We start from the raw sequence: 18,690 nt of genomic DNA, 5'->3' as shown, positions 1-18,690 counted from the left end.
TTTTAACTCAGCTGGATATCACAAGATATCCACTATTTTTGCTAAATTGGAAGCTGTTACATTCTCCACATATATGGAGTGGGGAGTATTTCTGATGTCTAGTATCATGTGATTTTATTCTGCCATTATTCTGGCATAATTGTAGTGCAGAAATTAAAATTCAAAAAAGGCAAGATCAAGGTAAAACTATAATTTAGAAATGATGGGAAATATATAAAAAAAAACATGAAAAGTTTAAATTAATGGTGGGTATGCCAAGTGTCATAGTATACAACCTTTGTGATAATGAGTACCATGCACCTTTGAGATCAATCTTTAAACTTGCAATTGTTGTGCACAACAAATATGTCATGGACTGTGTACTTGTTTATACATCAAGCTGTAAAATGGTTGCTACTGTACTACGCATATATAGATGTGGTGTGTCATCTAAGTTACGCTCTTTATAAAGGTCACTTATTTTGTATACGAGCCAGATTTTACAGCTACGCCAAACTTGAATAGTGATTTCAATGATGTTCTCTTCATTAATACATTTTGTTTGTTATTCTTTTCAGAGCTGGAAGCAGAGGAGTGGTGCAAGTTCCTATGTGTGGATTGCTTAGGAACCAGACTTAATGATATAAGCCTTGGTGAACCTGACCTGCTAGCCGCTGGCGTACAAAGGGAACAGAATGGTGAGTTATTAATTATAGAACATTTCATTTGTGATTTAACATCTTAAATCACAGTCCAATAACAGTCCAAGTACTACAATGCTACATAACCTGTTCATTAATAGACTCTTAATCTCATGCATATTATTTATTTTTTAGTTCATAGAAACTCACACACAGTAAAGAGATCTTGGGGTTTATTTACTAAGTGTTTGGTTAAAACCTGACACTTCTGTTCATGCTTATGCCCGAAATTTAAAAGGTCAGTGCTTTTACTATCAAGACACAGCTAATAAAAGCACTGCCCTTTCAAATATCAGGCATAAACATGAACAGAAGTGATTGACATACTGCGGCATGGGGGGGGGTCTGCGAGCGAGATTACATGACCTTTTCTGTACATGCGCAGAGCGGGTCCTGTGCATGTGCAGACCCCAAAACATCTAATATATATGCTAGCCATCGGGTTAGCGTACATCTCTGAGTCAGGCCCTTAGTAACTAAACCCCCTTTAGTCAAGAAGATACCATCTTCTAAAAACATCCCTTCAACCCAAAGTGCTAGTAAACTTCCTACCTTTTCTTCACAATTGCAGCACATTTAATTTGTAAAACCTATCCTATTAGTAGCCTTGATTTATACAATTGTAACATCAACTGATATCAATTTAACTGGCAGTTTAAAATGTGGATCCACATTTTGCTATACGTATCTGTTGAAAATGGTGATTTGTTCTTGCATATAATGAAATTCATAGACTAAGAAAATATAGGGTAATAAGGGAAATAAGTGGTGCATTTCACTCTATATTTGCCTCCTCTCAGTTGCTTTGTGTGGCCATCCATTGGAGAGCATGCCTGGACGAGTGTAGAGGTGGAGCTAGGGCAAACAGTTGTGAGACATTTGTACAGCTCCTTCGGATCCTCTATGTACAAAATTTTTCACTACCTCCATGCTCTCCCAAATGTTATATATAGCCCCACTTTTCTCCAATCATGGAGCACTGCAGCTCTATCTATGTTAGTACATAGATCCTTACATCACTAAATGCTTTTATTTTAAATTCCTGAAATAAGAAAAGTACCAGAAGCAATAAAAAATAGTTAAAAGATAAAATAAATGTTAGATTAAAAAAAAAGAGAGTTAATTTAATACTATCCGTGAAGGAAAATAAAGCTTTATTTTAATACCAAAGATTTTTTCCTTTGAATTTCATCTGCTTTCACCATCCTCAGATGGCAATGTGGACAGGAGAACAGTTTGCAGAACATTGTTACAGAATGTGATAACTAGTATCTCCATGCTTTGAACGCAACCAGTGAAGGCTATCGCTGGTGATGCCTGGTGATAGCTTTAGCCATGTACATAGCTCAGTAAATAGAATTAAACTTTATTTAGGGTCCCTCTTCTTATGATAAATTTTATGATCTTAATTTAAATATTGTGAAGCCCACAAATAAAAAAAAAATAGTTGTGTTATTATAATGAATACAAGAGAGAATTGCTTAACTCATTAGCAAGGCCAGATTAAAGATAAATCTCTGGATTCTGTTTATAGACACCTGTGAGTACAAGGTCCCCACTGAATATATTATCATGGGCTTAATCCATCATTGCCGCACAATGACTTTTGGAAACTAAAAGTAGTTCAATAATTTCCACTTGTACTTCTGTGACCCAATGTAATAAATCATCCTAGATTATAAAATACATGGTATGTACTTTTGTTTCACCTTCTACTGTCACATCTATTAATCTCCTCAATATGGCTATGTACAGTCTGATTTCTACAGATATACCTGGGATTAGTGCCTTATCGACCACTAAACACTGTAACATAAAATAATATTACTGGCAGGCCATAGTAACCCATTCTTGCATACAATTTATTTTTTGTTAAATAGTATCTGGCCCAGAATCTCTTAAGTATGTAGAACTTTCCCTATTTTCCTAGCTACATTATCTTTCATTTAAGGTTGCAGCAGCTTTTAAGACACTGCATGATTTGATGAGGAGAAACAGTTAAGTAGTAACACATTATCTAAGGAGCAGTCTGACAGGAATGAGGAAGGTCATGAACACCTTCAACAATAATAGTGTTGAAGCTGTATGCCTGACTGGCAAGTAGTCCCTTTTCTGAATTTGTATATGTCTATGAGCCCAGTGCAGGGATGTATCTATAATGGGTGCAGGGTGCCCAGACCGCACAGCCTGTATCTATATAGTCTTATACTTACCTGTCTGTAGTCTCCAGAGTGCTGCTCTGCAACTCTGGGCCAGCACTGCAGAGCAGCAAAAAATCACTGGGAAAATGGTGGCGACCATTTTCCCAGTGACTCGCGCATGCACAGTACTGCTGTCTCTGGGAAAATGCCATGGGCTCCATTTTCCTGGAGACCCACGCATGCGCAGTAGTTTCTGGCACTAAGCCAGAAATTACTGCACTGCGGCACCGCCAGAGAGAGGAGGTGCCCATACTGAGTCTGCACACTGACCCCCTCCTCTGTTAAAATGCCCCTGGCCCAATGCTGTGTATAAGGAAAATACATGGTAGATATAACATGGGAGGCAATTAAATTAAATGCAATGTTGAGTTGCCGGAGCTATTCGATTGTCCCCATCGCGCCCTGCACTTAAGTCGGAAAATGCAGGTTATGGCGCCTAATGTGAGGTGTTTGGTCACCGTAACTTGCATTCTCCATCTTAAGTGCCAGCCGTGATGCTGTTAGCGCATGTGCTAAGCTCAAAACTAGCATTGCATTAAACGTGAGGCTGGTACAAGTGCACACTGATAATGATGGTGCTATGAAAGCAAGCGTACAGATGGAGGTGTTACTGCTGCAGATATGTGTACAACGGGTGAATATATGCATTTAGTTCTGTGCATGCAATGCAGGACCAAGTACGTCCAATATGCATTCAACTCTGCATTGTTCTTATCATTCTGACTGTAGCACTATCTAACAGCACATAAATTTTGGAGATGAGCAGTTCAGTTTTGCTGAAAACAGAAATTGTGCCCTTTTCCAACTGACCCAAGCATGTAGACCAATCATAAAAAGGCATGACCCAAGCATGTGGACCAATCATGAAAAGGCATGATTCAAACATGTGGACCAATCATGAAAAGGCATGACCCAAGCATGTGGACCAATCATGAAAAGGCATGACCCAAGCATGTGGACCAATCATGAAAAGGCATATAAAAATATCAATGTGCTTATTTAGTTAATAATTAAAACAATGCTTTCTGCAACAACCATAAAAATATAAAATATACGGTAATTCTAATTTTGAACCATAAAAAAAGAAGACTAGCTGACAACTATATATGAAAGCTGCTTTGTGAAAGACTTGCTGCTTGGTAATGTAAGATTGAATTGAGTAAAGCAATTTAGTAAAGTTTTAGTTTCAGTGAATATTGATTTTCAACAGCCAGCAAAATAATTTGCAAATGTAGAGCCAAAAAAGTTTGAGAAGTCATCTCAGAAAGAGAAAGCAGCCAACAATAGGCTCATGCTTCATCTCCTAATTCTTCTAGGCATTGATGCAAAATTACCAGCATAAGCAGAAAAACAAGCGAAAAACCCATTGTAACTGTGTGAGGCATATGGAACAAGGGACAAAGCAAATTGCTAAAAGAAGAATATGGCTATGATGGAGTCTCATGCAAGTGAACCATTGCGTGTACAGAGAAAAAGAATGATTTTCTCCCATATGCTGTGTTGCACATACCTTCACAACAGCAAAGCCAGTATCCTCCATACACTTTGCTTCATAGTCATCATTGTTATCAGTGCACAAATGCACCAGCCTTATCCTTGGAGCAAAAGATCCATCTTCAATCAGACAGATCTCTGCATAAGCACAATTCAGCATAGCCCACAATTCTCTGCACATGCCCTCAACACATCCTGACTAAATTTACATTTCCTATTACCATCTAGTTATAGCCTTGCAGCTGTAACTGGAGATGCAACTACTGTAAGATGCATACATCTATGAATCACCTGTAGATGCATGCGAGCAGTTTCAAACACCTATTTTATATGGCTACAAAACAATACAATACTGGAAAAAAAACTTTTTTAACTGGTGAATTAAAATGTTTTGTTTTTTTTATGAGAAATTCTCTCATCCTTAGTGCCAAGCAACCATTTTTAGATTTTTGTGATGTCGTGAACAGCAGTCTTGGCTTAGGAATGCTCTCCCCATTGAAAATTGAAAATTGAAAATATTAAAGCATACAATCAATAGAACACACAAATTAAGGAGGATTCCAAAATAATAAGAGACATCCATATTGAGATTTGGGTACATTAGTACTGGTAGAATGTAAAATTGCTCTATCTTCAATTTGAATTTAATGTTGTCAGCCTAGTTTATTGAAGATACTGTAGTTGTCAAAACTGTCACCAGAGCTTCCATATTTGTGTAAAAAGTACTATATAAAAAAAAGTTTGGAGTCATGTCTCATAGTAGCCCATCACCTATTTGATGATACTCTACTGCTAAAACTGTATTGTACAATCTACTTTACAAGTGTATAAATCCCAGCAGGTTATTACACTACTGAAACTGAATATGTTATCCTTCCACACAAAGAAGTCAATTCCACTGGGATCTTTCAGAACAAGTTAAGGACTGACCAGAGTAGAATAGATGAGTATTGTGAGTGATTTATCCACTTTTGCATTCAAATTGATCATAGGCTTACTGAGCAGAAACCAGACTTAAAAGGTGCCCTTGGAACTTACACTTCAACTTTAAATGGCCACTTTTATTACTAAGCACCCAGGGCAGCTTAGATTGCATCACATTCATTCACAAACCTGAGCCAATAAAGATATATGTCTTATGGGAGCCTGCAAATACCACCAGAGATGAAGGACAGAAAAAGTAAATTTTTCTTTCACAGAGAGTTTTTATTTTGCAAACATTATTATGTAAACTAATAAATCTTTAAGGACCATTGCTTGGGCTGGCCCTTTGGAACATAATTTGTCGGTATTAATTTTTCAAACATTGTTTCCTATACCATAAGATGATATGATTAATTGGCATTTGCATTGTTTCTTTGGGATACCTAGGAGGATATTGGGTTTGTTGGATATTGGGAGTGCTGCCTATTGTGTGATATGTATGTGTGTATATATATATATATATATATATATATATATACTCTCACAGTGACTTCACTCCACCAGCTGGGGTGCTTACAGTAGGAAATAAAGGAGGATCACATTCATCAAAGGTAGAATAGCTAAGCTTTAAATAGAGCAGGGCACTCACCAGGCTTGAAAAAAGTCAATATTTATTCAAATATTATCCACTATACAAACGAAGTTTCGTTCCACACAGGGACCTTATTCATGGCAATATCACATCCCAAATCAGCAGTAGAATTGTCCCATTATGCAGTGGAAGCCTAATTGTATGTATGTAACAACTGCACAGTTAAACCCTCTAAAACTTATTACAATTACTGTAGCCCTGTTTAGAATTGCTTATTTAAAGTTATAATAATTTAAATTGATTGATGTGCACCTGCAACCACTCTCTATTCACTGACAGAATTGGATATTGTTTATCAGTCAGTGCATTTTGTGTATATGTACAGTAGATCCAATATTACCAACACAAATGGGATCTCTATTATTGAGTGAACACAGGGCCTGATTCAGACCCGCTTGCGAGCACTGAGTGCTCGCAAGCGGGTCGATGTTGGCCCAGTGCGTATGCACACGAGTGAGTTGGCTCCGTCATGCGCATGTGCGAGACCCGCATAGCGACGGGCAAGCCGTCACTATGGGTCTCGCAACAAAAGGGGCGTGCTATCGATGTTGAGTGACAGCACGTCCCCTGTGGTGGGCGTGCCAGGGGCATGGTTGGCCAGATGGAGGCATTCCCATGGGAACGCCTACCGTCTGGGGCCGGCCCCACTGACATCACAAGTGATGTCAGTGGGAGTGCTTTTGGCTCTGATAGAACCAAAAGCACTCCAGGGCTTGCGGCAACGAGACCCTACCACAAGGCTCTCATCGCAAGCCTGATGGTCGCGATGGTCTTGACCATCGCGACCATCTTTTTGGCCGCTCGCTATAGCTGTGGGTGGTCACCCACAGCTATGCAAGCGGCCAGGAGGCCTCTCAAAAAAACAGAGGGCCGGCCCTGATTCAGAGCGAGCGCTCTGTCAGAGCGTATGGCTCTGAGTCAGGGCCACAGTCCTCCCACTAGGATGTAGTCATTATTCCAGCTGTCTAGTGTCGGCGCCGGAATCCCGACACCAATCAGAATATCGGTGCCAGCATCTCAACTACCGGAATCTCGACAGTATGTATTGGGGTTAGGGGGAATGCTAGGGTTAGGGGTTAGGGATAGGCACTAGGGGGAGGGCTAAGTATAGGCACTAGGAGGGGAGGGTTAGGTTTAGGCAAGAGGAGGGGAGGGTTAGGGTTAGGCACTAGAGAGGAAGGGTCAGGTTTAGGCTGCAGGGAGGGAGGGTTAGGATTATGGGTAGGAGTAGGGGAAGGGTAATATACTTAATTTCATCTATTAACATTGTGAACCAGTCGGGATGCCAGCATCGGGATTCTAACTGCTGGGTTCCAAAGCGCCAACATCCCATACCCAACCCCTTCCATTTATATAATGACAGTACAGAAAGATATTGTCTGCTACTGACTTTACTTTTCTGGTGAATATTTATGCATCAATTTGTGTCTATAGGCCTGATTCTGATATATATATATGAAACCAGATGGTAGAATTGTTGTGATCCCCATTGGACACATCCTGTGTCACCTGACCTTAAGCGAGTGTAGTAATTGAAGGTCAATTGGCCTGCATCTATCCTCAGAGGAGGACCTGTCACAAATACACCCTTGAATTACCTTAGACAACCAAAAGGACTTTGTAGGGTCCTTAACCTCATAAAACTTCAAAAAGTATGCAATACCGGCTGCTAAGTTAATGACACAAGACAAAAATGGACAAGCTTTGCTACAGTGTCTTACCAACTTGTTTTTTAAAGTAGATGCAGATTGATTTTACAGGGCTAGTTTCTTAAACTAGCAGATTAGTTCTTTGGCAGGAACCACATTAAGGGAGTGGGTGGGGCACATGCCCCAGGTGACAGAGTAGGCGCAGGTGCCAGTACAGTATGTTTGAATCTGATTGAAATGTAATCTAGTGTCACAACAGTTTTTTAGGTGATTTTACTGGTGAGTCAGGGGTCTGAGAGCTGGGGTTATGGCAATTAACTGCATATTAAACTTATCTATTTGATACATGTTGACATAAAAATGCAATTTATCATAGATCAGGTGCAATATAAACTGTTATTTTTTAGTAGGCATATAAATAGTACCTTCAAGTGTAGACAGGAAACAATAATATTTATAATAGTAATATAAAAAATTGTGTAAACTTGCATATAAAATATAAGGAGTATGTTTCAAGAAATACTCCTGAGACTTCTAGTATCTGTACACTACATAGAGAGGTACTCACAACCTGACACATCAAATATAAATGTCCAAGGGGTGGGACAGATCAAATTCCAATATAGTGGCACTGTTCAGAGTGTATCATTTATTTTTCCTGGGCACCCTGTTAAACATGTGCTTGGTGATGCTACTCCAATATCCAGTTGTTCTTATTCATGGAGTCATTATGGATTGTGTAGCTTGAATGCTGCTCCATACTCAGGATTGAGAGACTTCAAGTTTTATCAGCCCATGGGTTTAAAGAAGGTTTGCCAGCAAATTTATACACACTAGTAGGTGTCACTATAGCGCTAGTGATCCAGCATGCTTCTTGAATGTTCTTTGTATGTGTTTTGCCCTTGCATGGGCTTTGTCAGAGTATAATTAAGACCTTAACCCTTCCCTAATGAAACAAATGCAAGGGACCCACCTCTTCATTCCACATTTATTAATAACACTGTCCAGACACAGAAAAATCTCATGTATGTGATACTTCATTAAAGTACTACAGTATATAATTGTTTAGTTGCTATTACCACTTTCAAGTCACATCACCTGATGTAAACCAGGAGCATATACTGCAGTTTTCTCATGGTGCACATACAGCTGTTCTTTTCTGGCATAAAACTGAAACATATTATATTATTCCAGTTAGACAATCTTGAGATTAATATGGCTTTGCAAGGTACACAAAATACTTTCAGGCATATTTTAAGCCCTGTGTTGTTGATGCAAATACATCTATCCAACTCTACATCAACCCCACAGAGAAAAATAATTTCTGTCCATGTGTACTGTAGTTATGAATCTATATATATTTAAAGACATCAGATGCGACCATGTCACAGAAAGCCCAGCCTGGTTAGTGGTAATACAAGCAAACAATGCTGCAGATTGGAGGATACTATGCTAGGCAGCACAGAAACACATGAACAGCACAATTAGTTAATATAATGAGATACCAGGTGCTGTATCTTTAACCAACTGTGCACTTAGTAACTCATTCCTGATTTACCACTTAAATGATTGATGGTCATGTAACTGAACATTCCTGAAGACAATAAAGATCTGGCATTGGCAACAGTAGCTCCATATGTAACATATTGCGAATTAGATTGTTTGGCAACACCTAAAACAAGGAAGTTAGGCCATTGTAGTGGGGCTCAGATAGACTAATTCAGCACAGACAATGTCCCATGATATTAACATACTGAAGCATGATAACAATGTTCATTTTTATTACTAAGTAGTGTTTGCTTACAGCTTTGCTCATGTGGATGTCTATTATTGCTCAGCAGAACTAATTTTACAAAGACAGTAGTGGCATCTAATATTGTGATGTATAGTTTATATTGTAGATATTGATTACAAAATGTCTTTGTAAACAATATTTGCAGTTTTTCCTTCAGGGATTAACACAAAAAGATTTTTGGGGCTACTAACTCGTGAGCAAGCCACTTACCCTACAGTGACACTTAAAGGTTGAATGTAACTTGAGCAGTGACTCTATGATATGTAGTATTTGTCTTGGTGCGTCATCTACAGGTTTGACATGTATACTGCAACTTCATGATTTCAGATAAGCTGTCTGATTAGTGCTTAATATATAGTTGAATTTTCCTGTGAAAGAGATCTTGAAATACACAGTATACAGTATATATATGTATTTATATATGCATACATATATAACGGTTTTCTCTGGGGTGTGCAATATATGTATATACTGTACATATATTCATTTTAAACTTGAGGAGCCTGTGCAAATTCCAATATTTTTTTTTGTCTCCATAAATACTCCCTAAAAGAATATATGTCCAAAAAATATTATATTTATATACATCTAGTCATTTTTGGCTTGTGGAGCCTGCACACTGCATGCTTCAAGTGTCAAGCGTCTGGTTTTTCCTTTATTGCTCCTCTCCCTGATGTCACATTGAGATAATACATACCTCTGTTTCTTTCTAGATGACTAAGTAAATACAATATTGAAAACACAATCCAAATTTATCCCGTATTTTTAGCGTGATGCCGGAATGAACAGACAGACAAAAATTCAGAAAACATTTATTTGTCTTCATAGTTCATATACAATCTCAAGGAGCAAATTTCTCCAAAATAATTCTATGTACAGACACAACCAATACAATTTTATTATAAGTATAGATTAAAATAGTGATTATACTTTTTGCTCATCCATTTCCTCTGTGACCTCCACCAGTACTGTGTCATGTTAGAGAAATCACAGAGTTTTCATACTGTATATTATTATGAAATGACAGCAGCACTAAGTTGGGCAGTTGAAACAACCTTCTAATCAGCTGTAGCAGTAATTGAAACACCTCCCTTACTTGATAACAATGTCTGGAAGGATACTGTATTCTAACCAGTACAACTCCAATCAAACAGTGTGCAGAAAACTACTGATAACAGGTAATGTTGGTATCCCCAGGGATGAGCTATGACAAAAAGGTGATGTAGTTATGAGACTGCCGGTCTCAATACCAACCGCGGAATCCTGGCAAGGGATTTAATTTAGGCATCAAAATACTGACACAGAGGATGCCAGCCCAAAAAAGGTAAGTCTGGGGTGCCTTTAGAGTTAGCAGTGGGGGGGATAGTTAGGATTAGGGAGTTTAGTTGGGTTAGGTTTGGGGGTGATTAGGTTTAAGCATCCCTAGAGGAGAGGGTTAGGGTTAGTCACCCCCAGGGAGAGATTAGGGTTAGGCACTCCCCCAGGAAAGTTAGGTTTAGGGATTGTTAAGAGGGGGTTAGGGTTAGGCACCCTAAGGGCGAGGTTAGGGTTAGGCACTAGGGGTGGAGGTTAGGGTTAGGCACCACTAAGGAAGGGTTAGGTTTGGGGGAGGACAGGGGAGGGTTAGGGTACTTACCTGCCCCAGTCGGGATCTCTTCCTGTTGGGTATCCACTGTCGGGATTTCAAACCCATTCCGACACAGAGGTAGTGAGAGCCTAAAGGAAACCGGTGTTTTCCAAACACTTTAATCTGTTATGTTGTGTTCTCAAAATTCATATATGCCATATTCTGTGCAGAATTACACAGCTTTAGCATCAATCATTTATTAATATACATTAAAATTGCAAATAAGTTGGATAATTGAAGCAGACCATTGTCTGTTTGAGAAATTCTGCATTTTTGTGTGTATGCCTTAATCTCTGATATCTCAAATGTGTTTAACATAATTACATTTCAATGCTCAAATATTTAAAATGTTTTATTTCTACAATTATAAAGCCTAATTGGCAATAACTGGGCCAATTTTGCTAGATACAAAAAATATATATTTCCCCATAAAATATCCTAAATAAACAAACATGATAATTGTCACCACTTTATTTGATGAAAGTGAGCAAAGAATCACAAACACTTTCATTTTGGTCAAAAGCATAATACAGACGTTCTACTGGGACTGAGTCAATGTAAAAACTAGTATCAACAATTCTACAGAATATGTATGTGCTCATGAATGGACCATTAATAGGGTCAGTTTATTTAAAAAGATAATACAAAACAGTAAAGCTATTTTTACATGTAACAAATGAACGTATAAAGTGTACTATCCAGTGCGCTGTCCAATGCAGCCTATATCCAAAATAGTTACACCAAAAACTCCAAAATTAGAATGCTATACAAAAAACTTATAGGGAATAATAGTGCTTAGGATAAAACAAAAACTACAAAATTATACTCCCCTTTTATGTTGTATCTTGAATTCTGATTCTCATATAATGATATTGTATCTCAGGAAAACATAAAGAAAGGAAGAAAAAAAACATCCAATCATGTGATACAGTTTGGGATCAATATTGATACAGTATTCAATATTAAATGACCAAAAATAATGAAATAGATAGATGGTCTGTAATTATTGGGGTTGCCCCCTATACATCCCACTCACAGCTGTGTGCTTGTATGAGACATGTCAATAGTGTTGTATCTTGAATTCTGATTCTCATATAATGATATTGTATCTCAGGAAAACATAAAGAAAGGAAGAAAAAAAACATCCAATCATGTGATACAGTTTGGGATCAATATTGATACAGTATTCAATATTAAATGACCAAAAATAATGAAATAGATAGATGGTCTGTAATTATTGGGGTTGCCCCCTATACATCCCACTCACAGCTGTGTGCTTGTATGAGACATGTCAATAGTGTAAAATCTGTAATTAATATTGGGGTTGCCTCCCAAACAGAACACTCACAGATCCACGCTAATTATGCAGGAACATAGAATATAGTTGTAGATCTCCAAATAAACAATGTTCTCCATGTCAACCAAGCAGTATTTATTGATGAAAAAGGCGATCCAAAATTAAAACATTTATTGAAAGATCAAAAAGGATATAAAAGATGGATAGTAAAAACACAATAATAAAAAATCCATACCCACAGGCAATAAGTGGTAAAAGGACAGAGTCTCAATTCCAAAGGCTGATGTTAATGGGATCCCTCAAAGCCCTGAATGGTCCTGTATTGTCCTTGTGGGCATGTCCATATAAATGATCCAGAAGCCCTCACCTATTAGATCAAAATGCATTGGCGATTACACATACCCTTCCTCCACACTAATGACTGGAACCCATGTGTGCCCAGTCATTGCAGGAGCCTCCAGCCAATCAGTGGGTACATCTGAAGGAGCTGCCTGCTGATTGGCTGTGCATGGTCAGCCTGTCTCCCCCATAAACTTCAATGTCGTGAAATTTCCATGGAAGTCTATCTTGGGAATTGCTACATTGTATCCTTTGATGGCAACTGCAAGGTTCACCTCAAGTAACCTTGTGGTTAGATCATTGGCTACAATGTAGCGGTTCCCACCATAGACTTCAATAAAGATTTCACACCATTGAAGTCTATGAGGGAGACAGAGTGACCCTGCACGGCAAATCAGTGGGCAGCTCCTACGGAGGTGACTGCTTATTGGCTGGTGGCTTCTGCAATGACTGGGCATACAAGGGTCCCTGTAATTAGTGCGGAGGAAGGGTATGTGTAAACATGCACTTCCTCCTGTCCATACTGGTATCAGGACTTTGCATTTTTCTTTAACCCCCTGGATTCCTACATGGACCAAAGAGGACATGATAAACGCATAGGATGAGGTGAGTATAGATTTGGAGAAGGGCACATGATTAGCTACAGGGATACTAGGTGAGTATGTGTGATAGTGAGTGTGAATGTATTTTTAAGTAAAATTGTACTGTCACAGTGTGTGTACTGTGTTTATTTTAATAATTCTTTTGCAGTAGAACTACAGGTACCAGCGGGCTCATAATGTCCCACATGCCTGTACTTGTGGTTCTCCAAGTACCAGCATGCAGGGAAGGCTTGCTGTGACCTGTTGTTCTATTGCAAAAGACAATATTTTCACTTTTATTTTTTACACCACACATTTACACTATCAACCCGGCACCCACTGGCCAGGGGTGCCGGGGATAGTCCCGGGGTATCAGCCCAGGCCTGAGGTACTCTGGAGAGAGGGGCCCCTTTATCCCCAGCCTGGGTTTACTAGTGGTCAGGAGTAATGCTTTGGCCGGGAGACCCGGTGAAAGGGTTTCCCTGGCTGTGGCATTACCCCCTGCTAGAAAGAGTCTGGTGCTGGTTATGGAAAATACAGGGGACCCCTACCCTACTCATTTTGTCCCCTGTATTTCCACAACCAAGACCAGATCAAAAAAGCATTGTGCTGGTACTTAAATACAGGGGATCCCTACGCACTTTGTCCTTTGTATTTTAAGAACCAGGACAGGCTGTACAGAGCCCGGGTCTGGTTATGCTTCTGGGGGTGGGGGCACATCATTTTAAAAAAAAATTGTTAGTGATACTTCTTTTTTTTAACACACAGACAGAAGCCTTCATGAATCTCACTGATCTGTGAAGGCTTCTGTATAACTTGCACGTTTTAATGCTAGTCGCTAGTTTACATAGGGAAATACTCACACAGATTCGCATAGTGTAATAGCCTCAAACTCAAAAGTTCACAAGCTATTACTGTACATTTGCAGATCCCGGCACCAGCTCACACCTTCAAAAAATGCGAGAAGGTGTGAGTTGGTTTTTGCCTGTACACTCGCACCCTATTACATGTGGCCCCATGTGTACTGTATATTTAAGTAAGCTGAACATTTTACAAATTCCCAAACTTATAACAAATAAGAGAAGAGTAATAATAGGCTTTTTTCCCACATAATGGGATAAATCCTTCAACATTACTGCAATGACTCTGCAGGGTTTATTCCCAGCAAAATGTAATCTCGGGGCAATGCAGTGTAGTAGAGACCTATATCAGGATTTTATATATATTCCAATTTGTTACCAAAATAAAGTATTATATAGACAAAATATATTTGGTAACAAGTAAGCAATAAAGTTATTTCTGACAAAACAGACACAATGCAAAGAAATGTAATGTGTATGTTTGGAGCAACCTCCAGTCATTGAGTGCTTAACTACCATAATGACAGGGAAATTACTATTCTTTACAATAAAGATTTTTGCTATGTTTTTATTATTGGTTGATGACATTTAAATGAAAACCTCTTCTAAGTTGCAAATCTACATCTTAAACTTAATGTATAGTTAATCTAGTAAGAATGTGGTGTGTTTACACTGTTATTGTTATTATTTTGCCCTGTGTGGTACATGGGTGGTTTATGTCACCTAACACCCTCCCAATCTCTGGAAAAAAAGACATGAGAAATAAGGGATACCAAGGTCACACAGGCTGTTTGCAAATATGACACTGAAGCAATAATATTTGCTAGAGGTTACAGCTTTCACTGAACTGCTAGGATCTAGTATGGAAGAATTGGAATTTTGCCATAATGGCAATGTTAGTTGGATTGAAAACTTTAACCCAATGCTAGAAATTTATTAGAGAGCACTGATCATTACACTTGTTAAGTTTATTTGATATTGTTAATTATGTATTGCCTTGGATTGAATAGTATTAGTCAATAAATAGTCAGTTATTAATTTGAGTTAATATAAATAAAATAGAAACAGCGCTGTTAAATGTCAACTTTGGGACTACAATAATAAATAATCACTTATAGACTGTCAACTCAGTGACAATACAAATAAATACTGTAGATTATAACATTTAATATGTACTAAGAATATATTTCGAGGTACTGTAAGCATGAACACTTTATCACATAGAATACACGAGGGTTCCCAACAGTAAAATGTATAGAAATGACAGTCACTGTACATGTTAGCAAAGTTTGGTGCCATGTATAACCAGGTGAGAGCTGGTGTGGTTAAAAGAGGGACCATGTCTTGACAGAAGACCACTGCATTTCTTGAGCAGACCTGTGTTGTATGTACAGTTAGAAGAAAAGTCCTTATACTCTTAGGATTGACATATTGTACTATTTTTCCCAAATAGAAATGTTCACATGATAGTATTATTCTGCTTCTAGTATTGATTTAGATGCTTCTGCACGTTTCAAGACAGAAACTTGTTGAATGTTTAATGTGATAATGTTTGTAGTTTGTTCTGCAGTTGGAACAGACCTGTCAACTGAATGAATAATATAACCAATGACAAGCCTGAAGCAATTTAACAATCACATTTTTCATGCTCTTCTATTGATTACTCTAATAATTCTCACAAGCCACTTCCTGCAGTGTCTGTTTTATTATCATTATATTACAGGTTTTGGAACACAATTAAGTATTAAACTAAAGATATATTGCTCATGCACTTATTCAATAGTGCCAACAGTCACCTAAAATATCAATTAAAAAATAATTTCTCAATAAGAAAAGATTACAATTCCAATAACATTATCACATTCCCTACTCAGGATTTTTTTTTCCATCATATTGAATCCAGTTCCAATAAATAGCAGTATGTGTTTGATGGTAAATTGATATTGTTTTTATCAGTTAAATAAACAGTAATGTTCTTTCATTGGAATTGCAGATATGTATAGCTATAAAATGTGTATATACAGTTTAAATGTGAAAATAATCTTCACAGTGGACCCTTAATAGTAGAGATGAGCTATTTGGTACTCCAGAAATCTGAATCCACACAAATTTCTTGAATCCAGACAGATCTGAGTTGCGGTTCTGATCTCCTGAGGAGATCTGGACAGATCCAAATAACAGTTCTGATCTTCTCGTGGTTCAGAATTCGGATTTTAAATCTGAATTTTGGGTTTTGGATTGCAAATATTAAATGATTGTAGCTGTTTTTAACAACATTTTATCATATTTTTTTTTAAAACACAGATCCAAAACCAAAACACTTGAGGTTGGTTTTGCAAAACCAAAACTGAAACATTGAGATTAAATTAAACCAGAGCCAAAACCAAAACATGGGGGCAGTGCATGTCTGTAATTAGTAGTGCTGTAGGTATCATAAACCAAACACAATCTTATGTGCGAGGACACCCAGACTAGACTATATTATAGACTATCAGCCAAGTCTTGAAATTAGTTCTATATTTTTTCTTTCAACTACTTGTTCTCTATCAAAAAAACTGTTTTATCTCTAACAAAACATAGTTTTGGATAGTAGGAAAAATTTCATATGGTATGCACAATTCATAATTTAGAATGTATTTACTCATAATAGATATTAAAGTCTTTACATGAAACTTGTTCCTGTCTGCCAGAAATCTGCATAATGTTAATCAGCAAACAGAGATGGCTGTCTAAGATCCTTTGTAATTTTGTAGTAATAACTAATATCTCTTATTTGCAGCAATAAAAGTTGTTGTATTGCAGCGGACCCAGTGAATGGTAAATTGTTCACTATTGCTGCTGATCACAGTGTTTAACCTTCCAGGGAGAGATACAAAGATCAGAGGCAAAAAAGTAGCCTATAGACTACAATGGCATACTATCATGGCCAAGTTCAGAAATATAAGCTTTTTGGAGTTTAATAAAGAGGACTTCATAGCCATTCACATAGAGGTTAAGGTGGTATACTGTGAGGCCTTCATTAAGGCAAGTGTTATCTGTGATGCTTGGATAAATTGGGTTAGGTATGAGATCCTAGTGGTCGGGATGCCGCTGGTCAGAATATTGACAGTGGCATCCCTACAGTCAGAATCCTGACACCCTTAAGGAAAGAAGGTAAGACTAACCCTTACCCCTACCTCTAACCCTAAACCTTCCTCCCCAGTGCTTAACACTAACCTCCACCCCTAGTGCCTAAACCTAACCTCCCCCTCCCCGCACCCTAAATCTAACACTCCCCCCAAGTCTCTAAATTTAACCTCCCGCTCCCTGCACCATAAATGTAATCCTCCCCCTTTAGTGCCTAACCCTAACCCTCCCCCTAATGCCTAACCATAACCCCTAACCCTTCCCTAATGCCCGATACTTTCCTTCAGGATGCCGGCAGTTGGGATACTTGTACCGCCAGATAAATTATGTCCCTTCAAGTTTCAAAAATCATGGGTAAACTGCAGTCTTCACATTGTCTTGAGTATGAAACAGTTTAATAAATAGATCTGATCGAGAAAGTTTGATCATTGATAGTGCAGCCAGCACTGGAAGCTTATACTGTACATTGTGATCAGCACTTGTTGTCACAACCAGTCATTGAAGAAACAGACATCAAAACCATTTTCTAGGTGTAGCATAGGATAGTGCTCATATAGTAGTTTCCACTGACATCCAATGCCAGTTATTTGCTTTTTTATGATTAACGCAGATGTAAAATAAGAAATAATGTTATTGAAAGCATGATGGGGCAAGCACAATAGGAGAAACCATGAGATAAATGCACTTTTCCTCTCGGCATTCCACTCATAAAGTTTTAGAGATGGTTTATATTTTGTAAATGTAATCCATTGCCAAAATGTATTTGATTTTACATTGACAGAGTTTAGGGTCTATAATGAAATTTTCATTCCTTTTAATTTAAAAGCATCAGTGCACTGCTGTGTGATGTTCTTTTATGAAAAGTCAAGAATACAAACCGTTTGTTTTGGTTTTTTTTGGTCTTTTTTTAAATAGATATTGTTTTCAAGTATTGAAATGTGAATCTTTATCATTATATTCAATGAAACTATAATCCATAAAACATACTTTTACTTTTTTTGTAACTTTATCTAGAGCGATTCAATGTGTATCTTATGCCAACGCCAAACTTAGATATCTATGGGGAATGCACAATGCAGATAACACATGAAAACATCTACCTATGGGATATTCATAACGCAAAAGTGAAGTTGGTCATGTGGCCTCTAAGCTCTTTAAGAAGATACGGCAGGGATTCAACATGGTTTACCTTTGAATCAGGAAGGTAAGAACATCTATTGCTTATTTTGAAGTGTACTTGTAAATATTTGCTTTATTAACTATTTCATTTGTCTATTCTTGCTATTAGCATTTCCCATTAGCAATGGCGCATGATAGAGGTAATACTTAACATCTTCTCAGTTGTTGGAAATCCACCTGCTACTTTGCATCTACTAATGACAGGGATGTAAATGTACTGTAAAAAATTGTTGGACGACAAATATATTTATTTATGACACACTGGTGTAATTATATTCAGTTGACA

The 18,690-nt window shown here is 37.9% G+C and overlaps 1 protein-coding gene across 1 annotated transcript in view; it reads left to right on the top strand.

Moving 5' to 3' along the window:
* DOK6 (docking protein 6) overlaps positions 1-18,690 on the top strand; it is a 355,747-nt gene that overhangs the window by 91,125 nt on the left and 245,932 nt on the right. Inside the window, exons 4-5 of the mRNA XM_088475936.1 lie at positions 558-677; positions 18,240-18,429. Coding sequence (XP_088332062.1) covers positions 558-677; positions 18,240-18,429 — 310 coding nt within the window. The remainder of the gene's footprint in view (positions 1-557; positions 678-18,239; positions 18,430-18,690) is intronic.

The sequence above is a fragment of the Taudactylus pleione genome, unplaced genomic scaffold, assembly GCF_031769625.1.
Source record: "Taudactylus pleione unplaced genomic scaffold, aTauple2 ptg000179l, whole genome shotgun sequence".
In the NCBI taxonomy this organism is placed as follows: domain Eukaryota; kingdom Metazoa; phylum Chordata; class Amphibia; order Anura; family Myobatrachidae; genus Taudactylus; species Taudactylus pleione.
This window is presented reverse-complemented; position numbering and strand designations above follow the sequence as displayed.